The sequence below is a fragment of the Lepidochelys olivacea genome, assembly GCF_965140295.1.
Source record: "Lepidochelys olivacea isolate rLepOli2 genome assembly, chromosome: 2".
Classification (NCBI taxonomy): Eukaryota; Metazoa; Chordata; order Testudines; family Cheloniidae; genus Lepidochelys; species Lepidochelys olivacea.
In genome coordinates, this window is record NC_140412.1 from 2,383,089 (window position 1) to 2,408,163 (window position 25,075).

General features: G+C 48.6%; 1 protein-coding gene across 3 annotated transcripts in view; it reads left to right on the forward strand.

Moving 5' to 3' along the window:
• Positions 1 to 25,075, forward strand: part of HSF1 (heat shock transcription factor 1) — a 94,860-nt gene that overhangs the window by 52,104 nt on the left and 17,681 nt on the right. For all 3 annotated transcript variants that reach the window (XM_084619904.1, XM_084619903.1, XM_084619905.1), the window contains exons 5-9: positions 14,098 to 14,173; positions 14,607 to 14,668; positions 15,929 to 16,025; positions 20,626 to 20,762; positions 23,263 to 23,487. In XM_084619904.1, the coding sequence (XP_084476030.1) occupies positions 14,098 to 14,173; positions 14,607 to 14,668; positions 15,929 to 16,025; positions 20,626 to 20,762; positions 23,263 to 23,487 (597 nt within the window). The remainder of the gene's footprint in view (positions 1 to 14,097; positions 14,174 to 14,606; positions 14,669 to 15,928; positions 16,026 to 20,625; positions 20,763 to 23,262; positions 23,488 to 25,075) is intronic.

The window sequence follows — 25,075 nt, forward strand, 5'->3', positions numbered from 1 at the left end:
AGTGTCCTGTTCAAATTAACACTGCCCCCTAACAGTCCCTCATTTGCTTAGTTGAATCATACTGTGTCCATGCAAACTCATAGTCAAAACTCAAGTTACTGGGCTCAAAACAGGAGTAAGGAGGTAAAATGTAATGGCCTTTCTGGTTTTAAATTCTATGAATCAAAGATTGAGGCCTGAAGGGGCTAGGAAGGTGAGTGAGTCTGAATGCCTTCAGAACCAGAGCCAGAGCACTGGCGCAAACAGAGATTTGTACTAGAACCGGAACCTTGATTTAGCCCTACCCAGGGACCTGGAAGTGACCTGAAGAAAACATGAGTTCCCAGTTAAAGGAAAGGTTCAGTATTTTTTAAGCTCAATATTTTAAACTACTGTGACCTTATTTTCCTCATAAAGCAAGGCAACGCAGTAACAAGTAAGCATATGACTGCTGTCAGGCCTGCCCTAGTATAATGCGAATAGAAGGGAGGCCGGCCCACAAAAGTAGGGCAGGAGAGGGGAAGCTTCGCAGCTGCCTACACCCCCCATGAGGCAGCAGGGGGCCCCAGAGACAGATGAGACATTTCTGAGATCCATGGGGGAGAAGGTAGAATGCTCCCTGGTCTCAGAAGTTAACAACTCTTCAACCTGCAGCAGAAAGATAATGGCTCCACAATCTTTCTCCCGATTAGACAGGTCTCTGCCACCCATCCCCAACCCCTGGGCAGCTCCTCCCTCCAGTTGCCCCACGTGAGGCAGGGCCAATGCGCCAAATTCAAATTTATCCTTTCACTTGGTTCAATATGAGGGGGCCCATATTAGAAGATGGTATTGTAGGGCGCTCAGACAAATTGTTCATAAAATAATTGTTTGTTTTACAACATACGCACACTAGGAAAAGTCATGTGAAGTTAGTTAAATGGTCAAAAATCAAAAGTTTCAAGTGAGTTTGTTTTATTGAATTTACTTCCACTAAGATGGAAGTTTGATTTGAATTGGCTCGACCCACTAACCCAACTGGGTGGGTTGGTTGGTTTGTTTTTTGGTGGCTTAAACCAACACTGAACTCAAACACACTGAGTGCAACTGAATCAGAACCAAACCACAATAAATACTGGTTCTGTTCCTTGTGCCATACACAGGCCCAAGAACGTCACCCATAACTTTTTTGTATCAAGCCCTTAACTTCTGATTTGTGTTTCTCAATCTCTTAACAAGAGATCAGTCGTGCTTTAAAGACTTCAAGCGATGGAGAATCCACCAGGTCACTAGGGATATGCCTACACTTAAAGCACTGCAGCTAAATACATGGGGCAAGTTAAAATTCTTGGTGTAGTGCTTCAGTGCAGACACTACTTACCCCAACAGGAGAGCTTTTCCTATTGCTGTAGTTAATCTACCTCCTTAAGAGCCAGGAGCTAGTTTGGTGGAAGAATTCTTCCGTTGATCTAGTGCTGTCTACAGCCTGGGTTAGGTCAGCAGAGGTGTGTGGCTCAGGGCTCTAGATTTTCACACCTTCAGACTTAGCTATGCTGATGTCAGTTCCCAATGTAGACCAGCCCTAGGGTGAGTTCTAGGGGTGAATGAAACCTCATTGTTAACTGACAATGTGAACTATAGCTATAAAAGCTTACCTTAGTGTTAAGCTAAACGGGTTAATTAAGAACAGAACCTTTCCTCTTATATTAAAATAGATGAAAAGAAAAGGTATTTCTACTATCTAACAGGATGCGCTGTGCCTACCTGAAGCTTCTGGAGACACATGTCTTAAAGATGAATCAATTCAGCATCATTACAATCACCCTGAAGGAGACCTGTTCAGCAGAGAAAACAAATTCAGCTTATCTCGGTGGGCCAGAAACTCTCTCAAACTGAAAAGGGCCATTGATTGAATCGGTTCTGAAGAACTACAAACTTTCAGTGTTTGTAGCTCCAATTGGGCTGCTGCCTCAAGGGGCTGGGACACGTGTTTCACCCTAGCTTGCGGGTGGGTAGAAGCAATAAGGAGGGGAGAGTTACACCACTCTCTGAAGTCTTCTTACAACCAAGATCCTCCTGGACAATTTCTAGAACATGAGACTGGCCAGACTGAGTCAGACCCGTGGTCCATCCAGCCCAGTCTCCTGTCTGCCAACAGTGGCCAGTGCCAGGGGCCCCAGAGAGAATGAACAGAACAGGGAATCATGAAGTGATCCTTCCCCTGTTGCCCATTCCCAGCTTCTGGCAAACAGAGGCTAGGGACACCATCCCTGCCCATCCTGGCTAATCGCCATTGATGGACTTATCCTCCATAAGCTTATCTAGTTCAGCCCATGGTTCTTCCAAGGGATCTTGCCACAGCAGTCTGAGCAAAAACTTTGTTTTCTCTCTGGAACAGATCATTTTAGCTTTCTCCCAAAAATCCTTCCCACACTCCCTCATTGAATTAATAGCTAATATCTGGCTTTCTTTCATCATATGATAAGTAACATAAGTTACTGTTAATATTTCTGAGAATTCTAACTTGCCACATGTATTTAGTGAGTGAGTGGTATAAAATGCTTATGAGGGGAAGGGGGCTTTGTATCTGTCCAAATTAGTAGCTCATTGCTTAAGCTTCCAATATTTCATTTCTAAGGAGGTTAGGTAATGACTGAGTTGAATATAAAAATTTCCTTTAATTCCTTCACTACACTTTCCCTCTACTACGGGATTGTGATCTTTAGAGAGAGGTCTCTACACCCACTGGCACATACTTACTGTCACTCAGTTCTCCCATGTTGTAATCTTCAGATATTGCTCCGATGAAGGGGTTGCTTCGGCAGTAGCAGTGTGAAAGCTGACCTATAAAAATGGGCTTGTTTTATTTATGCTATAACAGAGGCCTGACTCACTGCTTTAACAAAAATGAATACCGCTTGCTTTTTGTGTTTGAATCTCAGGTAGAATTTTTCAAAAGTGCCTGAGTGACTTAGGAGTCTGCATAGCTGCTTATGTCCAAAAATGTTATTACCCCTTGTTTCCCAGAGAGCATTCTATGGATGACTGGAGAACCTGAAGTCGTATGAATGCTGAAGAAGTGAAACCTTAATGAAAAAGGGGAGGGATTTATATTTAGACCATTGAATATGTTTAAATACCTGTTTCACAAACACACTTGCATGAAAACCTCTCTTTGTTAACCTTCTAATAGACAATCTGACTTATACAGGAAGTCCACCATCACAAAAAGAAAATAAGACTTGCCCCATATTTCTGAATGGAAAAAAACAACGAGCACAAACTGTTGGAGTTTGCCGGGGCGGGGGGGGGGGGGGGCTTTTCAGGCCACCTTTACACATCATAGACAAGGACACAACCTTATTTTTTCTACCTGTGCAGGTTACTGATAGTGAAGATAAGTTTCTAGCTGCAGATAACACTCATCTGTTATCCCTTCAGCTACTGACCATGGAATCTACCCTCTAGGTGACTAAGTAAGGTCTCTCACAAATTTATGTGGCAGGTTGTATTAACATTCTAGGAAATCTTTATATTGGGATAGCACCCAGGACTGTGCACTATGTACAAATGTGTACTATGTGGGCACTATGTACAAATTTGAGGTATGTGGGAGAAAGGAAAAGAATACAGAAGTAAGGGCTAGTGTTTCCTGGTGGGAGAACCATGTCCCCTTTCTTGTAAGCTCCTGTATTTTCACTTCTCCTCCTCCTCCCCCTCCCCCCCATGGGTGCTTATTTCTGTGCTTGGTTCATTGATGTTTTAATGGATGTGTGTTTACCATTCACTTAAAGGAAGCAGATTTGAGTCTTAGTCAACACATGTCGTAGAATGAGACTTGATAAGGTGCCTGTATCTGCCCAATAGATTAGTCCCTCAGCCTCATATCCCCTTTCTGCATGCTAGTCTAGACAGTGCTAAGTGTCAAAAAACCTTCTCCTGAGGTAGGTGCACTACCGGCAGCACTGCTGAAGCTGATCAGTCTTTTGGGAATCCTGTCATGCTGGGACGTTTCATAATGCTGCTTCTGAACTGCTGCTGGACCTGTGACAAATGGCATTTGTCTTGCATCCTCAGCTATTTCTCCTGCACTCTGCCTACTAATCTATCTTGTTCAGGGCAGTCACTAACATTCCAAACCTCAACTTTAATAAAACAAAACAAAAAAAGCCATTCGCAGCCATTCCTTTTTCCTCCAAGTAAGGACTTTCCCCCCAAAATGATATTGGCATGAGCTTAAGGATTGGCAGCTTTAAGGTCCAGAAACATGAACCAGTTTAGGTCTCAGAAATAAATGCTTCCTGGTGCTAAAGGAGCTGGGCTTCCCCCGAGCTTGGGAGGAGACTCTGAAATAAGAAATCTCTGTAAGGAGCTTGGCTTGCATGATTATGCCCTCCAGCCTTCCTTCTCCTTCAGTATAGAAGCTGGACCTGCAGAGTACCTGCCGTGCAGTCAGAGGAGGGTGACTTGAGCGGCTGTCACCTCTGTTTTTCCGTAGGCAGAGAGATCTGGAGAGGAGTGGTCCCACCCATTATGACATATTGAGCTCTGATAAGTGTTCGCTGCAGTACAGAACATGGCAGACAATACAGTCCCTGGCCCAATGAGAAGCTTGCAGTCTAAGTTGGATACAATCTTATGTCCTACTGACATAAGACATGCAAGGTACATTGTCTGAGGCTCTAACCTGAACGTAAAGTATAGTTTGTGTTTTAATGATTATACTGTCTGAGCAAGGCATGGTGATGGGTGCAGTATAAAGACCTTGAAGAATGGAGGAAGGATTTAAATGCAGGGGAAGTCAGATGGTTATCAAGCAACGGAGAGAGAGTTCCACATTTTGTCACCCATGAGCAATACAGCCATCCCAAACTTGTACCGATAAACGCAAACCACGAGTGGGTATATAGATTGTACGTGCACACACATTGCGACACGGGAGTCATTTCCCGAACTACTGCTATGTGGCTGCATAACAGCGCGCAGCAGTAGGACAGCTTGGGAGGAGCACTGGCTCTAAATGAAGCTGCTGGGAGTATTTAGGTAGGAAAAACGTGGTTACCCAAGTCGGAATTGGGCCAGGACGCTGGCAGTCATCAGTTTAACACTGCCCCTGCACGTACCCATTATGGTTAGGATCTTCCTCGGGGTCAAGCAGCTGTGGACAATGTGGCATACTATCCGACAACCGATAGACTATACGAATATGAAGGAGGTATGCTCTTCTACAATTGTAGGTGTATGTTCCAGGTGCACTTTAGTACTGCGTGTCTGTTCTGTGACCTTATAATGAGATGAAATATCACTGAAATACTCACGAGAACATAGTTAACAATGCTGTGACAACACCCTCAATTCTGATTTACGATTTGCATAATAAAAATCTCAATATTATTTTTGAATTTAGTGTAATGTGCTGGCTAATACTATTGTATGTCTCTGCACCCAGTCTGTGAGAATTTTATTCCTTGTTACATTTGCATATAAGATTCCAACGTGCATCCTGAAAAAGTTATTTACATGGAGAGGGGTTGTCAAAAGATAGAAAAAGAACACAGCAGAGACTAAAATATAAACCCTGCAGGGTAAACCACACCAGGATATGGTCCCAGCCACATGTCACCATTGAAAATGGTGTTTTCAGTATTGCGATCCCCAAGTGTTCTACAGCTCCAAATCCAGGGGTTTTGAAAAAGAATACAGATTAGGTTCTTTTTCTTTGCCTTCTGGTTTTTGACCATTTAGAGTTGAATTTTTCAAGCTTTTCTGTGCAACCAAGAGGGATTAGAACCTTCCTTTTAAAATAATAAAAATGAAAGCTGAGGTTCTCATCTAATCACCTGTCTCCAGAAGCTGGGCTTTATGAAAAACACCGGAATTGAGGAGAGTCATGATAAAAGTGTGAGTTGGCAACACTGCATTTTGTTTAAAAAAACATATTTGATGGGAAATGTCAGTTATGGGTTAATTAATTCAAGTAATTGCTAGCCATAAAGCTAATCTTAGGGTTTTTTTACCCAAAGCAGTTTTAACTGAAGGAAGGATAAATGAATCATTGTCCCAAATGCATCCTGATAATTAAAATTGCACTAGGAAGACTTCAAATAGGAGGGACTGTTCTCCTGAGGATCCTTGTGAGCCCTTAATAACAAATGACTGCCTCCTCTGGCTGCAAGAGATAACAAACATCATTGGCCGTGACTGGCTGAGGTCTCGCTTGGAAGATGATCACAGGCCTCTTGAGGCATGTCTACTCTGCAGCTGGGAGAGCTAGCATGCCAAAAATAGCTGTGTGAATGTTGCAGCATGGGCGGAGACTTGTGCTGGCCACAGGGTTGGCTGTGTTCTTGGCTACCCTGAAACTCCTCTGGTGCTGTACTAGCCACACTGCTATTTTTAGCACACCAGCTCAAGTTCTGCCAACACAGGTCTGCCTGCCTGGGCTGGGAGGCTTGCTCCCAGCTGCAGTGTAGACGTATCCTTGGAGGGGCTGGAGAGCTGGGCTTCTGTATAAAGATGCCAAGTTTTTCTGACTAGACGTGCATGTCTGTCTCTATGCTATGACCATCAGATCTCTGTGAGATGGGAGTAAGCCCAAGCACAAACATATGGGAAGAGAATCTGTTTCTGGGGGGAATTGGTTCTCAGACCCGCTGTGTAAAAATCTGTGTGTGTCTCAGGGTTTTGTTCTGGTGCCCATCACCATCATATCTGATCCCCTTATGTGGCACCAGTTTACACACACTGCACTTTCCTTCCAGCTGAGAAGGGCTGATGTGTTTGTGGACATTATATGTTCTTTTTGAGGAAGACCCAGATAATTCTAGCCAGCTTCTCTGAATGCGAACATGTTTCACGTTACTTGTTCATTGGCTGCAGTAGCTCCTGCCTTTAGACATAGAGGGTACACAAGGGACAAGCAGTTCAGTTTGGTAAAAGAGCTAGAGAGTTGCTTATTCTTCGAGTAGTGTCCCTAAGTGTGCTCCACTGTAGGTCTGTGTGTGTGTGCCCCCACGCTGCTGATCAGAGAATTTCAATAGCAGTCTGTCCCACCTGCACATGCGTGGCTCCCTGCCTGCGATGGGGCTAGGCATTCCCTCCTCAGTTCCTTCTCAGGTTTCGCTGTAGCTCACGAAAGCTTATGCGCAAATAAATTGGTTAGTCTCTAAGGTGCCACAAGTACTCCTTTTCTTTTTGCAAATTCCTTCTCAGTTGCCCCAGCTAGAGACTCTGTTCACAGATCATTAACTCCCTATAGTTTTGCAAATTTTAGCTCTATTTGAAGCCTTTTTTTCTTTTTTGTACTATGTTTTAGTTGGCCGTGCCAAAAAAGAAAAGAGAAGAACGGGTTTGCCTTTCTCCAACCCCACTGTGGGGGGACCTGGACAAGGGTATGCCTGGCTCTCCAGGCTTCAAAAAATGCCTTAACTGCAAAGAATCCATCCTAGTGATGGAGGGACATTCACAGTGCATTCGCTGCCTGGGGGGGAAAGCTCAATCCACAGAAGTGTGGTTGGTCCCAGCAGTTAAAACCCATGTCCAGGAAGGACAGAGAGAATTCCTGCTCATGGAATCAGCCCTTCAACCTCCTGAGTCCCAGCGAGAGCTGTCACCGCAACCTTCTATGTTGAAGGCAGGTGATCCCAAGAAGACGAGCCACTCACTCAAGACCGCTAAGAAAAGGGCTGTGAGACCCCATAGAGAGCCACAATCAAGCTGTAAACGATCTCCTGCTCTGTGGGTGTCATTGGTACTGATGGTGCCAAAGCTTCTGGAGTTGGTACCCAAGGCATGTGACGTACCGAGCTGACAGAGCAAGTCGCTCTGCCCAAAGACTTGATGGGTACAGGCAAAGAAGTACCGGTACCTCAGGGGCATGAAAAGCATAGAAGATCCGTCCCGGGGAAGGCTACATCAACCTGGTCATGGGCACCAGCACCGACGGACCACATGACTAGGTCTGCGTCTCCAATTCCATCAGTACCAGCCTCTCAGCACCGACAGCCACTGGCACAGATGGAAATCAGCCAGTGCAGACGACAGTGCGCAACGGTTCTCTCCGTATCCGACGCACCAGACTCGCCCCTATTCAGTACCGGGGTTCCGGTGCCAAGTTCTCCCAGAGCATTAGACTCAGTGACATCTCCATGCCACATACCACGTTTCTCCTCATCAGAGTCAGATAGTGCACGAGAGGACTTGGGTTCCCACCGTTCATCCTACCCACCATATGGGTCCCAATTTCACCATGGACTCCAGGTGTACCACCTGCCCACCCCTTAACCTCCATGGTTTGGGCAGCCATGGTACCAGCCACCAGCCTCCAACCCTCAATGGCCGTAATGGGACCTATGGCAGGCCCAAAGGCAACAAGCTTCCCAGGCCCGTGGTGTGGCATACCAACAGGCAAGGAGGCAGCCTCCTTCATCTGCAGTGTCAAAGGTGTCGGAACCTCCTGAGCTATTGGGGAAATGGAAACTGAGGCAGAGAAGGAAGACACTTCTCATGCCCATCTTTCATCGCCCTCATCTGATGAGGCGGTGATGTCCCCTCTGCCATCCATGGCGGATGATTTTAAGTCATTCCAGGACTTAGCTCAGGGGGTGGCAGAAGCCCTGCAAATACAGCTGCACCAAGTGACTGAGCCACACCACATACTGGTGGACATTCTACACTCTTTCACCTCTGCCAGAGTGGCCCTCCCAGTTAGTGAGGCACTCCTGGATCCTGCCAGAGTTATGTGGCAGACCCCTGCATCCATTCCACTGAAATGCAAGCAGGTGGATAAAAAGTATTATGTGCTGGCAAAGGGCAAAGAATTCTTACTTTCCCGCCTACCTACAAATTCCATCCTTGTGGATGCGGTTAATTCTAGGAGCTGCCAATACCAGTTTAAATCCACCCCGTGTGACTGAGACAGGAAACATTTGGACCTGTTTGGCAGAAAAGCATATTCATCAGCCACTCTTCAGTTCTGGGTAGCAAATTACCAGGCCTTGTTAGCCAAATATAACTACCAGAACTATGTGAAACTAGGTTCTTTTATTGATCAGCTCCTGAACTCCCACAAAGACCAATTTAGGGCCATAATTAAGAGGGCCAGCTGATGGCAAAAAGTCTCTCCAATCCTCATGAGACGCAGCAGACATGGTGGCATGTTCAATTTCTATGGCTGTGATTGAGAAGGGCTTTGCGACTGCATTTGTCTGGCTTCCCTAAAGAGGTCCAAACCACGGTGGCAGACCTTTCCTTTGAGGGAACAAAGCTGTTCGCCAAAAAGAAAGACCCGTCCCTGCACATGTTGAAGGATTTTGGGGCGACTCTTCAATCCCTAGGGATATACACGGTGGCCTACAAGAGAAAATACAGCCCTCCACCACAGTTTAAGCCCCGGTCATTGCAGTACACCTCTCAGTACTCATCACAGAGATCTTATGAGCTACAGAGAAAGAAATCTAAGTTCCCCAAGCGAAAGCAATCAGGACCGCAACTGACTTCGTTTCAGCCCTCAATCTGAAGTGGCAGTTTTGATGGGTTGGTCAAGGTGCCGCTCTCCTTGCTACCTTACACTGGGAAACCCCACTCCCCCCTTTAGAGACTGCCTTACCCAATTCCGCAGCACCTGGCGATAGATAACCTCCGACAAGTGGGTGTTGAAAATGATCTAGAATGGATATGCCATCCACTTCTTCTCCCATCCCCCTCCCAAACACCCTTCCCCATCCCTCATCAGCGACCCTTCTCACAATAGTCTACTATGTCAAGAGGTAACCATCTCAGCATAGGAACTATAGAGCCGGTGCTGGTACATCGCAGAGGCAAAGGCTTCTACTCTTTACTTTTTGATACCAAAGAAAAACGAAGGATGGAGACCCATATTGGACCTCAGAGTGCTCAACAAAGTGCAAAAATTCAAGATGGTCACCCTATCAACGATCATCCCTGCAATAGAAGAAAGAGATTTGTTCTCGGCCCTCAACCTTCAGGACATACTTCCGCACTTCTATCATACCAAGTCACAGGCATTACCTCAGATTCACGCTGGGCCAGGACCACTACCAGTACAGAGCACTCCTTTTTGGCCTCTCATCGGCCCCCAGGGTGTTCTCCAAGGTCCTCTCGGTAATATCAGCCCACTTATGCTCTCAGGGCATAATGATTTATCCTTACCTAAACAATTGCCTTCTCACAGCACGGTCCTTCAAAGAGGCTCAACGGGTCACTCAGAAATGGGACCTGTTTCTGAATCTGGGTCTACAGATCAACGAACAAAAATTGACCTTAATACCGGTGCAGAGACTAGAATTCATAGGAGCTGACCTCAACTCAGGCAAAGGCACTCCTCCCACATCACAGATTTCTCAATCTTTCCATGTTGATAGAGACAAGTGCAAGCCAGCCCCCAAACTTCGGCCAAGCATTGCATCCAGCTTCTGGGACACATGGCTGTGGGCCCATCTGTTATTCCTCGTGCCAGATTATGCATGAGATGCCTTCAAGCATGGTTACATTCAGTATACAAGCCAAACAGAGACAAGCGGGTCTCTCTGTTAGCTCACTGAAGGTTCATTTAGCAACAGTCGCAACCTTCCACCAACAGGTAGATGGCTACTCAGTCTTTTCCCACACAACTATGAAGAGGTTTCTTACAGGCATAGCAAACCTCTTCCCACAACCCAGGCCCCCACTCTCCAATGGGACCTCAATCTAAGGTTTAAAAGGTTGACTAGACCACCATTTGAACCCATGGCCACTTGTTCACTAACTTACCTTTCCATGAAGGCGACATTCCACTTCACCATCACTTCAGCCAGAAGGGTAGGGCAGATGGCAGCCTTGATGGCACATCCCCCTTTTATTGTGTTCTTCCTTGACAAGGTCACACTCAGACCGCATCTGAAGTTTGGCCCTAAAGTGACTTCTGCATTTCACATGAATCAACTTATTGAGCTTCCCACAGTTTATCCCAAACCTCGTGAGCACAACAGGGAGGCCATCCTCCGTACGCTCCACGTGAGAAGAGCCTTGGCCTTATATTTGGATAGAACAAAGAAAGGCCTTTAGAAAATCTCTGAGACTCTTCCTCTCTGTTGCAGATAGATTGAAAGATGCAGCGATCTCAGCACAGTGGCTCTCCAGCTGGGTCTCTGGCTGTATTAAACTCTGCTGCCAACTCCATGCAGTAGCACCCTCATCTTTGATATGCATGCATTCCACGAGATCAGTCTCCTTACCAATTGCCTTCTCCAAGGGTATTTCTATAACAGAGCTCTGCAGAGCAGCTACCTGGGCATCTGTGCATACCTTTTCAGAACACAATGCCATTCTGGGGGATTCGGCTACAGACACCCAATTCAGTGCCACAGTACTGTCCTCTACATCAGACTTGAGTCAGACGTCCCAGCCTCCAGTGGTCAGCACTGCTCGGGAGTCACCGACAGTGGAGCCACCCATAGGGACAGGAAGAAGAAGAAGAAGTTACTCACCTTGTGCCCAAATGATGGTTCTTAGAGATGTGTGTCCCTATGGGTGCTCCATGACCCACCCTCCTCCCCTCTTCTTTGGAGTTCCACTGTTGGAGTCTTCAGTTGAGAAGGAACTGAGGTGGGAATGCCTTCACATGCTGGCTAGCCTTGTGGCAGGCAGGGAGCCATGCGGGCGGGACAGGCTGCTATTGAAATTCTCCAGTCAGCAGCGTGGGGGCGCACGCACACCAACAGTGGAGCCCCCGTAGGGACACACATCTCAAAGAACCATTGTTACTGCGCACAGTAACTTCCTCCCTTTGTAAAGGTCCGGATGGTACCACTCTGTCTAACTCTGTCATGGAGCTGAGTCACAACTCCCTTGTACAGATAGCCCTGGGACACGCAAGCCGTCCTTGAATTCGAAATGCTACCCCTGAGCTCCTTACCCAGTGGTCTTAAATACAAAGCATGTGACCCAAGGCTGGAGTGCTCCCCGGGGAGCAGTGTTTTAAAAGTTCCAGGTGCAGAGAGGGGCTGAGTTTATGTAGTTCTATAAAATATTGTAGAAATAAAACACTTCTAAGATCTTTTAATAACCCCTGAAATGAAATGTTTAAAACTGGCCCTTATAAACTCTTCACCAGGATTTAATTGCCTCATAAAAGACTGCGCTAAAGAAAGGATTAAAGCACTTTCTCCTGCTTTCAAATCATTTTAACTGTTTGTGAGCCTTTCTCTAGCTGTTTCTCACTCTTTTCCCCCATCTTTCATTATTTCTCACTAGTTTTGGCCTGTAGGACCTTAGCCTTCATTGCATTGCTTAGATGTGTCTCAGGCATTGTGGGCAGGAACCATTCCTGGAATGTGTCCTTGGTTCAAGCTGTCTGAACATTTGAAGCTCAGCACTCAAAGTGGGATTGCAGGTTCTTCCCTTGACTTTCAGGCTCCGAGAATAGGAAAGATGCCAATGCTAAGAGCTGAGCAAACCCCAGAAGCTGCTTCCTGCGCGGGTTTGGGTCTAGCTGCCACAGTCAGATTATTCCCTGTGTTTTCACCCCCTCAAATGTGCTGTGTCAAGGAAAATGTGGGCTCTTTACAGACCCTTTCCAGAAGCTGTTCACAGACACTCTGTGGGTAAGTCAACACTGCGATTAAAAAAAAACCCAGCACCAAGTCTGAGAGCCCTGGTCAGCTGACTTGGGCTTGGGCTCTGGGGCTAAAAACTGCATTGTAGGTATTCGGGCTCAGGCTGGAGTCCAGGCTCTGAGATCTTCTGCAGCAGGCGCAGCTGTGCCCTGGGTCTTTTATTGCAGTGTAGACGTATTGGGGGCCTGGACTGGAGGGCTCCTGCACTAAAGGTCTGACAATTCCAGCACACAGCTGACCCGTACCTGAAAGACCTGCAACTGCTCCACTGGCAAGGGAAGTTTAATGTGACAGGCAGCAGCCATTCCTGGGTCAGTCACCCTGATCACCCCACCCCGAACACATAGAGTCTCCTCACATACTGAGAGAATGAGCTCCTTAGACTTCTGAACTGCATTTTAGGTCACACTGTGTTTGCTGGAAATGTTGTGTTCTCCTGACTTTAGTTCTAAGAGAAGCTGTTATGTGCTGTGTAATAGGTTTAAGTCCCTTGTCCTGGCCTCGAAGCCTGTACAGATTTAATTAACTGTCTGATAAAACTGGGTCTGTTCTCGTTACCTGTGTACTGTAAAATGTCTAATCCTTCGGTAAATCTTACTAAGCTCCTTGCCTCTGAGATAGTTTGTGGCATTGAGTTGCACAAGCTGTGTGATACAAGTAGTATGTTCCTCTTATCAGTGTTATATTTGCCATCTTTCAATTTCACTGAGTCCCTTTGTTCTTGTATTACAGTAAAGTACAAATAGGAGCCCATTATTTACCTTCCCTATCTCACTCAATTTTCTATAGAGCTTTATTGTGTCCCCCCCTTATTCCTGTCCTTCCCAAAGTCTCCCAGTCTTTCCATGGTCTCTTTGGCTATATCTGCACTACACAGCTTTTAGTGGCATGACTGTCGCCAGAACCGGGCCACTAAAAGTCATGCAGTGTAACCACTGTTTGTCAGCTCTGCTGCTGACAAAATACTTCTGCCCCCAACGAGTGGCGTTTGTGTTGTTGGCAGGAGATCACTCCTGCTGCCAATGCACTGTTTACACTGGCACTTGTCGCGGCAAAACTTTTGTCTTTCGGGGCGGGAGGGTTAACACCTCTGAAAGACAAAAGTTTTGTCCTTCAGTTACCAGTGTAGACATAGCCTTTGTGTGTAAGTCTCTCTAGGCCTCTGATTGCTTATATCACCCGTTTGTGAACCCTTCTGTTTCCACTGCTTCTTTTTTGAGATGAGCACATGCTACAGGGATGGGAACAGCTAAACAAAAAGTGCAGACATTTTAAAATACGAATATATCTATTTGCCCACATGTGCGAGTCTAGCGTCACTGTAGTTTCACTGCAAGTAACAAATGGCAGAGCAAAATTAGTGAAGAAAAAAAAGTTCCTCCCATGTCCCCAAGAGCTTGTAAATGAGCTGGTATCTGGAGATACCTGCAGTCCTGCTACAGCTTTCCCAGCACTTCCCCAGGATCAGCTTGTTCTGCCCCAAAAGCAGCGCTTTGCAGTCTGATGGCTTTCTCCTTCCTTGCAGTGAGAATGAGGCATTGTGGAGGGAAGTGGCCAGCTTGAGGCAGAAACATGCCCAGCAGCAGAAAGTCGTCAATAAGGTAAATCTAGCCAGCTCCCCGCTCCCTGAAAGCACAGAAGGACCCGAGCTACCCTCAGGAGTAGGGTTGCCTGGTGTTGCAGTGGGCTGTCTCGGGGCCAGAGAAGGGAACTGGAACAGCAGAGGTACTAGTTCTAGTTCGGACGAGTAGATTCTGAGGCACCATGAATATCAGCAGCCCGTGACCAGAAGACAAGTCCTTGCCTGGCATGTTATAAAGTGGAATTGAATTGACTGCTGGTGTATTTTCCCCTGCAACCCCAGTGTCATTCTACAGACCATCACAAGTACTCAGCAGTCTGCCCCATTTCCAGCTTGTCCTCTTCTGACACTGCTTTGAACCCCTTGGCAAGGGATCTTAGCTATTGATTTTATCGTCTTTCGCAGGCTACTGTATGCATTGTGATAACAGGAGTTCTTTTTTCTCCCCACAGCTTATCCAGTTCTTGATTTCATTGGTGCAGTCAAACCGTATCCTCGGGGTGAAGAGAAAGATGTAAGTCTATGTTCAGACATTGAGATACAGATTCCCTGTGGGAAAGGCAGGAGAGTGCTTCAGAACAGTGACTGGGAAGGGATTCCTCCGTGATCCCACCCCTCTGTCACTTCTGGAGCATGTTTCCCAGTGTGGTAGAACTGGACAAGAGTCCCTGGCATCGAGTCAGCATCCAGCCACACTTCACAGCTAGAGGGCAGCTCACAATGCCACCCACCCCAGGGAGCTAACCAAGCCTCTGCTACTAATCCAGCGGGGTTTGCAAACCAAGCCACACAGAATCCCTCCTGAACCCGTTTCACTCATCAACTGCTGTAACCAATGAGGCTGCAAAGTAAAAAGCTGATAACGGCTGTGGTCTTACAAGCCTCAAATGATGATTCTTTATACAGCAGTAGTGCCCAAGGTACGCTGAGTGCTTTCTGACCACGCAGGGAGAGCCCCAAGGAGCTCACGCTCTGAGAGGATACGAAGTGCCGGCAGAAGTGAACAGGGTGGTGGGTGGCACCAGATGAGCTGCCCTAGGAGCAGTAGGACGGTGGAACGGAGCTGAAGCAGAGCAGGGCGCCAGCGTTGCTGATGTGAGACTCCATGAAGATGTGTTCAGAAGCTGCAAGGGTGTGCTCAGAGGGCAGGGTGCTTTGAAGCTTTGCCCAGCAGGCCTGGGTGAAGGAAACTAGCGAGGGCCCCTGCGACATGGTGTTCATTTGCAAAGCATTTCACTCCTTATGTTCTGAATTGTACACGTGACTTTTCCCAGCTAGATTTGGAGCTGCAGAGAGGCCCAGTTCCCCTTACAGCATCACTGCTCCCAAAGTAGAGCTGAAGGGGCTGTGCATGCTCCCCAGTGCTCCTCCGTACTCGCTTGGAGGTGTTGCTGTTTATGGTCATCTAAAGAGGGTAAAGTCTTACCACAGGCACACAAATCGGGACCTCTCGGCGTATAAGGTGCTAGCTACCCTGAGGACTCAGAGAGCGGCATTCAGAAGACTGATAATAATGGCAAACCACTTGCTTTGCTATTTGTGGAGAGCCACCGTGTGATGCATTGGATTTGCTGCATGCCCTTAGCTTCCCTGCTCTGCAGTACTGTACTTAGGCCCCACACTCCACTGCCAGTCACAGGGTTTCCATGCCCAGGGCAGCCAGATGTATGCTGGGTCCGTGGGTCACCTGGCTAATGTCTGACCCTGTGTTCTCAGGGAGATGCAGCACCTGGAGTCCTGTAACGCTCTTATGGGTGTTGGGTTTCTCTTGCAGCCCCCTGATGTTGAACGACAGCGGTTCAGCACATTCCATGCCTAAATACAGTCGACAGTACTCTTTGGAGCATGTCCACGGTTCATCCCCATACGCAGTAAGTGCTCTGTGCGCACCTGGTCCTGGAGAGAGGGGACGAGGGCAGAGCTGTGTGGGGAAGGAGGGGTCATCTGTGGCGCCTCCAGCTGGCCTCTTCTTTACGCTGCAGTTTGCTCAGGAGATTTTTGTGTTATTTGGCAGGAGAGCAAAGTGACGGGTGTGCTTTGTAGCCTACCGAGAGGGGGTTTTAGTCTGTAGCTAACTCAGAAGCAGAACATGGCAGGAGTGAACATGTGCCGTGCAAACTGACACCAACCGAGTTCATCAACACCTAGCGGTGGGTTGCCTCGTTCATCTCTGCTGACCTGGGTTCACCTTTGTTTTTTGTCACAAACTAAGTGCATTTGGTATCAAACAATTCCCTGCTGAATGTTTGCTCCCATTTCCAACTCGTCACGCACTCGCGTAACTGGGGTTTGTCCTCTGGACACCAGCCGTCAGGATTGAGAGCATTGTAGAGCCTTGGTGACGACCAGGCCTGGAATAGGGGGGTTCCATGGGTCAGAACTGAGGCGTTCATGAGGGGGGCCGCAGGGGTGACCTGGACTGGAGTGTGAGGAGTGGAGCAAAAGCAGTAGGCAGCTGTGCTCAGTCCCTGGTACTCGATCAGTAGGGCTATATGATATTAAACCCTTTCGATCCCAGAGCATGCAGTAACCTTTCCAAAGGGACCTCAGGAGGTCATCTAGTCCAACCCCCTGCTCAAAGCAGGACCAATCCCCAACTAAATCATCCCAGCCAGGACTTTATCAAGCCTGATCTTAAAAACTTCAAAGGAAGGAGATTCCACCACCTCCCTAAGGAACCCATTCCAGTGCTTTACCACCCTCCTAGTGAAAAAGTTTTTCCTGATATCCAACCTAAATCTCCCCCACTGCCACTTGAGACCATTACTCCTTGTTCTGTCATCTGCTACCACTGAGAACAGTCTAGATCCATCCTCTTTGGAACTCCCTTTCAGGTAGTTGAAAGCAGCTATCAAATCCCCCCTCAGTCTTCTCTTCCGCAGACTAAACAATCCCAGTTCCCTCAGCCTCTCCTCATAAGTCATGTGTTCCAGTCCCCTAATCATTTTTGTTGCCCTCCGCTGGATGTTTTCCAATTTTTCCACATCCTTCTTGTAGTGTGGGGCCCAAAACTGGACACAGTACTCCAGATGAGGCCTCACCAATGTCAAATAGAGGGGAACGATTACATCCCTCGATCTCCTCGTTCCGGTGTGAGAGGGGAATGTCACCCATCCAAAGCCCACACAGGTAGCTTTCAACACAGGACACTTGTTTCAGGCCTTGACTTCTGTTGCTGAGTTTGGATGCCAGGCGCTTTGGCCAGCTACCTGGCTCCATGGTGCACCGCAGGCAGGTCCCCCAGAGGGACCCATCAGGAGCCAGCACATGGGAAGCTTCGTCATTGCTTATTTTCTGGATGGGCCTTTAATTTGCTGTTGGATTCCTGAAAGTCCCTAATTCTTGTCTCTCCTTTCCCATCCACTTTTCATCCATCCATCCCTTTGATGTCCTGCTTCCCATCTATCATCCTCTGGCCAAGGCGTACTGGACAGGGTTCTCTTCAGTGGACTTGCATACCCATAAAGAAAAGGAGTACTAGTGGCACCTTAGAGACTAACCAGTTTATTTGAGCATGAGCTTTCGTGAGCTACAGCTCACTTCATCGGATGCATTCAGCTGTAGCTCACGAAAGCTTATGCTCAAATAAATTGGTTAGTCTCTAAGGTGCCACTAGTCCTCCTTTTCTTTTTGTGAATACAGACTAACACGGCTGCTACTCTGAAACTTGCCTACCCATGTTACTGCGGGGTAAGCAGGGTATGGCTCTCCAGCATACCAGCTTGCCATGCAGTAACATCCCAAATCCACCAATCATGGTCCTTAATTCTCTTTTGAATGGGCAGTGCCCCCACCCCCATCATTCCCTTCTTTCCAGGCCTAGAGCTATGTACATTGCTTCTGCTGCAGCCCCCCCTCCCGCCCCAGCCAGAGAAAGAGAGACAGGATCCTGTGTAGTTGGATTCCCCTTTTAGCCTATTCACATTCACACATGATTGACACCTAATTGGTATGACAGTGCACTGAATTTCTGAGCGTAATTAACTGCCCTTTGTCCTGGAGTGCAGGGTCTCATTAAACGTGTGGTGGGGTTGGGCTCTATGTGGGAATTAGAGGTTTCCTCCTGTCTGTTCGCAGCTGAAGAGCCCTAATCAAGTTCATTTGCTGATAGAGTTAATTGGCTTCGGTGTTGATTGCTTTTGGGGGGAGCTGTGATAAACTCAATCACCTTGTGCCTTTGATTGCTTCTGGGATAGTGTAATTAGTTAAATCGGTGCATCCCCTGGTGCGGCCACTCTTGATTCCAGAGGTGCCCTGTTTCAGTTTGTTTTAAATCAGAGTGCCCACACCATGGGGTTTGCCCTAATTATGCTCAGGGCCTGTGTCTGGGCCCCACCTGTCTAGCATGAGGGAGCCAAATGGCAAACATTCTTTGGGCAAAACTGCCAGGCAGCATTTACGACCAGCCCACTTCTTGGTACTGTGCTGTGAACATTGTACTGCTGGAAGGGAGGGTTACAGCCGTGGTTAGAGACTAGCATCAGTTTCCAACAGCTCCGCTACCCCATAGTCCTGCCCCTGCCACCCTCCACAGGATTGAGTCCCATTCATTCTTTCCTGTTGTTAAAGCAAAATAAAAGGTGTCCGAGAAGCTGAATAATAATGTATGTCCTGCAGCATTATGGGGACAGCAGACTGAACACCAGGCTCGTGTCACTGAACAACCCAAGGGCCCAGAGGGGAAAGTTATTGCACTAACTTCGCGTGTGTGCACGCAGCCACTCAGACTCACGCAGCTCTCCTTGTAGCTTGTTACCTGACCCAGTTTTCCACCCCAGAACCAAAAACATAGCCCTATTCAAAATTCTACCCTGCACTTAGATCCTCCCGTGGAGAGTTTGTGTGTTCCCATTCCAACCCCCTCCTAGCCCTGTACCCTGCAGTTCGACACCCCGCTCCCCATGGGGAGTTTCTGTGTTCTCATTCCCACCTCCTCCTAGCCCTGTTACCGCCTTTGAAATGTGTCCGTATTCTTACATTCAGCAAACACTTAAGCAAAGCCAGCAGGAGCTGTTCCAAGCGTTACAGGATTGGCCCAATTATGAGAAACACAGCTGGCCATCTTCTCTCAAGCTCAAGTGTTTATGACTTTCTACTCAAAGCAGAAGTGATGGGTGAGCAGCTCTTCTGAGCCACCTGTACCGTGCACTCAGGTTCCGAGTGGCAATGCCCTCACTCACACTGTTCCCATCCACACTGTGGCTTGCTCATTGACCATCGCCAAGTCGGGAGGCATATGCACACAAACCTCTCGCATGGTCCAAGGACTGCCCGGGGCAGTTCCTGGGGCAGAGGGTCTGCAGAATACCTGCTCCACGTGATTCTCTCTAACACTTCTACAGCTCCCACCAACACAGAGGCATCTGAGCACCTAATAAGGAGGCCACCAGAATGACAAGCTGTTGTTTGATATTCATATTATGAGGGTGTCGAGAAGCCCTGACCAGAGCTGGGACCCCATTGAACTAGACACCGTATGAACACACGTCGAGGTGACACTGGTTCCAAACAGGTTACGGTCTAAGAAGACAAGTGGGAGAGGGAGAAAGCTGAATAGGCTTGGGTTTTTATACATCTGGGGTATTTTAATTAAATACCCTCATGATAAATAATGACTCCTGGTCCTTCCCAACTGCCCGCAGCCTAGCCACCATGCAGTGGCTGATTTCTTTGGGGTCTCAAGAAGGGATATGAAGGAGGAGAGTTAGTGGGCTCATGGGTCATCTCAGGGTGGGTGTGGTAAGCGCCAGAGCTGTTGAATTAGGACACAAGCCGCAGATCCCCCTCTGCCTGCCAGTTTTTTGGGGTGTGCCTGTGTGCACCAGGCAGCTAGAATTTGGTCCATCATTTGATCCGGAGTTTATTTAGCAGCTGAAAAGGTGCCTTAAGTAAAAAGCCCCTACATCCTTACTCCCTGGCTGAGACTCCTGCACTTGCGAGGGGATCCAGGTTCACTCAGTCTCCTCACTAGTAAATCCCTCCTTCCATGGGATTGCCTTTCAGTGTTGCTATCTCACAGTTTGGTGGCAAGACTCACAATAGTTGATATTTCTTAAAGCCCCAACTCCCTGAGGCAGGTGAATATGTGAGAATCTCAGCTGGCATCGAAACATAAAAGGAAGCTTTTAGCTCTCTCGGCTGCAGAGAAAAACTGGAAAATGTGTGAACTCTAAAGGCCCAAACTCCAAAAGGAACCCAACATGTTGTGTGCATCAAAGAACTCGTGATTTTTAAGTCAGTTTAATGATTTTTAGGGCAACGTCCTGATTTTTTAATGCTGGAGACTGCCAGCACGGGCTTTTATTGAGATAGGACCCCCGCCTTGGTCTTCACAATCGGCTGTGAGCTCTCTGTACTCTTACACACAGTGGCAATTCTTGCACCTCCCTCTCACAGGCTGCGTGCCTGGTAATGGGACTATTCATGTGTGCCTGTCACATGACTTCACTAATGCTCTGATTGTTATTTCAGGCTTCTTCCCCGGCATACAGCGGCTCCAATCTGTACTCCCCGGATTCTTCAGCCAACTCTGGTCCCATTATCTCCGATGTGACGGAACTAGCCCAGTCCAGCCCCTCAGCTTCCCCCAGTGGCAGTCTCGATGAAAGGTATCTGTGTGAAGAGCATGAGTTTGGATTGTGGAACACCAGCTCGGGTGTGGGTCTCTCGCAGTAGGGAGTTGCAGCAAGAAACCGGTGTCACCCTTGGAGCTGCTGTGTTAGGGAGGCATTCCCTTCGAGCCTGATCCCACTGACCCTGCTGGGAGTTGGACCAGGTGCTTCGGGCCTTTCTTACTCAGGACACCGCTTGCCCCACAGATTCTTGTTTTAGTTTCAGTCTTTTGTTTGATTAATGGAAGATGCCAAAGTCACTCCTGTTTCCTTGATCTAATCAGAGTCCTGGTCCACACTTCAAATTTATGCTGGCAAAGCTGTGTCGGACCAGGGTGGGAAAAACCACAACCTCTAGCACTGCAGCTATGTTAGCGAATCCCCCAGCACAGACGCCGCTGTGGCGACAGAAGAGTGCTTCTGCCGGCATAGCTAACGTTGTCTGGGGAGGCGGTGTTCCTGCACTGGCAGGAGAGCTCCAGGTGTCGCTCTACGCAGCAGCTCTGCGAGGGGGCTAGGCCAGCATAAGCTCTGCAGTGTCGATGCAGCCTGAACCCTGCTGTTCTGGAACAGTTATCGGGCTGTCCTCTCAGGCCTCTGGGAAGCACTGACCTGCTTGCTCAGTGACTAGAGTGCACGAATCAGCAGCACTCCTTGTGACGGTGTGACGCAGCAGGGAGGGGGGAGTGTTGACCTGGGAATGTGCCCTGAGGATGGGAGACCTGAGAGCCTGTCACCTGAGCCAGGAGGGGGAGGGGGAGGTAACACCTCTGCCCAGGAATGTGGACAGAGGCTGCAGGAGAGAGCCTGCTGTGGGGGTTAGTTTCAGTTTGGGGCTGGGTGGAGGAACACAGGGAACCCCAGGGCTGGGGTCTAAGCTCCCTGCTCCCCCAGAAGGACATGACTGAGTGGTCCTGGTTGTACCCACAAGCTCTGTTTTGGACTGTGTTCCTGTTGTCCAATAAACCTTCTGTTTTACTGGCTGGCTGAGAGTCTCAGTGAATCCCAGGAAGAGGGGGGCAGGGCCTGGACTCCCCCACACTCCGTGACACTCCTGACTATGGGGACAGGGTAAAGACTCACCTTGGCAGTCCAAGCCCCCAGCGTAGGAGGGCATGGGTTAAAAAGCAGTTGCCTTTCTTCCCAAGTTACTCCTCCTCCTCGGAGAGACAGTGGCTGGGTCATCACCATACAGGAGGACAGGGAGGCTGAGAACCTGAAGCAAATGTATCTGACCTTGGACAGCAAGAAGCTTCCAGCCGGTCCCAGCCCAGAAAAGTCAGGCTGTCTCCTGCCACAAGGCACACAAGAGTCATCCTGGATACTCAGCCAAATCCCGACCTGAGCTCTGTGTGTATGATGCTCCCTGATTCCACTGAGCGCTGCCTGCAGGTGTCCGAGGCAGCTCTTAGTCCTGTATGCCTCCATGCCTGTTCCCTTGTAGCTCAGCCTCTAAGCTGCTATTCCCTGCCACCCCTGCCCAGTGTGATGTCAGGGGCCTGAGCTTCCCCAGCAAGAAATGTCCTCCGTGCTTTAGCACCTGTTCCTCTGCTGACTCCTTTGTTCATCTCTTGTATTCTTGGTGCTGGCACCTCCCCTGCAGTGCTGAATCGCACAGAAATGTTATTTATAGTCTCGCATACACCTCCGCCGAGGGTGACCAGACAGCAAGTGTGAAAAATCAGGACAGCGGTGGGGGGTAGTAGGTACCTATATAAGAAAAAGCCCCAAAATCGGGACTGTCCCTATAAAATCGGGACATCTGGTCACCCTGCCTCCGCCAGGAGCGCTCACCCTTAAATATAGACCATATGTTTGCCTAATTGGCCTTTTATTTGTTCTTTTCTCGCTGCTGTTCCTTCCAGAGCGGCCACTTGAACCACTCACACCCTAATTCAGTCAGTGTGGGAAGGGGATTTCCAGCTGCGGAATTAGGGCTGGTCAGAGAAGCCATCATCCCTCGCGTAAAAACACAGAATCCAAGAAGCAACGACAGTGCTTTAGGGAGAGAGTGGATCTCAAGCCTTGGCTACACATACCACTACGATCCCTATAGCTTACTCCCAGAGGGAAGGAGAATAAACCGTTCTGGTATATGGCACCTTTATACTAGTGTAACTCCATATGTGCTCGGGGTCGTACCAATGAAACTATTTATGAAAATAATCACAGCCCTAACCAAAATAATTATTCTGCGACTAAATCTGTTTAGGCCTGGTCTTAGACTGGTACACTTACCAGAGGCACAGCTGTGGGGGTTGGAAAGAGAGCACCTGGCAGCCTGTGGCACTGATGCCCAGGGCTTTGCTCTAGGGCACAACCAGCGGAAAACACTTTGCCTTAGTTCACCACCCTAGTTCTGGCTAATCCTGTTTCAGGGACCAGCTCTCTGAGGGAGGCAGTGTCTGGCCCTGGGACTCCTCTGCATGCCATGCGGAGAGCAGAGACTGGCAGACCATTGCTGCCTTGGTGACCATTCTCTTTCTCTTTCTCCAAGGAGCAGCCCTCTGGTTCGTATCAAAGAAGAGCCCCCCAGTCCCACCCCCAGCCCCCAGATAGAGGAGGCCAGCCCTGGGAACCCTCCTGCTGTTGAAACCCCTCTGTCTCCCTCCACCTTCATTGACTCCATCCTCCAGGAGAACGAACCCAGCACCGCTGCCAGCGACAGCATCACGCAGCCTCAGCCCCCAGAAAAGTGCCTCAGCGTTGCCTGCCTCGACAAGTAAGTACCGTTCCAGGACTCCGGCGGGTGCCTGGGCCCAGCTGGCCACATCACAGCTCCACTCGTGAAGTGTTTAAATTGCTAGTCACCGGCTTCCTGAAAACCAGCAGTGCCATGTCTCTGAGCGCCCTGCAGATCCCATTGCTGTCCTGGGTGCAAATAGCCAACGTGGAGTTTATTTTTCTTTCCTATTGCCGCTCTTCTAGGGGCAGTGAGTTCAGGCCGTCACCTGGCCCCACACAGTGATTTAACCCCCAGTGCAGGCGACGTGACCCCTGGCAGGCAGGGGGTACAAGTACCAGGAACGCCAGAGAAAAAGGGGTAGAGTTATTTAGCTAAATAAAATCATTTCGTTCAGATTGCCCATTCCGACAGGGTACAAGTCAGCCACTGTAAAGCCAGCAGGGCTCAGACGACCCAGCATAGGGCCGCAGGACCTCAGCTGCAGAGAACCAGGTAGATCGCAGCTCCCACTTCCTCTTGGGAGCCTGCTGAGGCACGCAGGGCGAGCTTCCTGCCACTCAGCTCAAGATGGAGAAGTGCATGGTGGGAACTGAAGTCTCTCTGGGCTTTACCTCCATATAAAGAGGAGAGCCGCTGTGCGCAGTGGGCTGCCCTGTGGCACCTGCTGCTGTGGTACCCTGTGCTCCTGCCTTTGCTTGTCACAACTCCGCTTGGTGTGGCTAGAGGAAGGAGCCTTGCATAGCCACTCAGGATTGCTCCTCTTGCTCCATGCGTGGCCAGTTCTAGCCCCTCACTCAGCCTCATTACCACGCCTGGATTCAGGTTGCCACTAGACACGCTGGGCTCGGTGGCAGATGGATCATTGCTAGGCAAGAGTTCGCTGGGCTTTGGGGTCCCCTGCCTGCATTACCAAGCAGAGTTCACAAACTTAACACCGGTTTCAGAGTAGCGGCCGTGTTAGTCTGTATTCGCAAAAAGAAAAGGAGGACTTGTGGCACCTTAGAGACTAACCAATTTATCTGAGCATGAGCTTTCGTGAGCTACAGCTCACTTCATCAGATGCATACCGTGGAAACGTTTCCACGGTATGCATCCGATGAAGTGAGCTGTAGCTCACGAAAGCTCATGCTCAGATAAATTGGTTAGTCTCTAAGGTGCCACAAGTCCTCCTTTTCTTTTTGCGAATACAGACTAACACGGCTGTTACTCTGAAACCTGCAATTTTGAAAAAGTAAATTTGGTTTCAGAGCACCAGAGGGTGGTAGAGAGCTCTCAGTCCAGGTCTGTCATGGGGACTCACTCAGCTTACTATCCTGAGGTGAGACATCATTTCTAGTCACCTGATGAGCTCTGGGTTCTTCAGTGCTTTCAAGTCTTCAGTGTATTTTAGATCCACATGAGGGAGGCCCAAAAAAGAAACCTTAAAGAATCTGATTGTTGTTGTAAAGGTGTATGTGGAGTGCAGAGGTAGCACGGAAGCTGTAATCACTTCCCCAGCAGGTTGTGAACCTGCAACCTTCCTACTTGTCCAGCCATTCTTTGAACATGCCCAGGTCTCCTGTTCCTCCAGGCATTGTTCTGCCAGCACATACTGATGGGCCAGCTAAGCAACAAAAGAGTAATG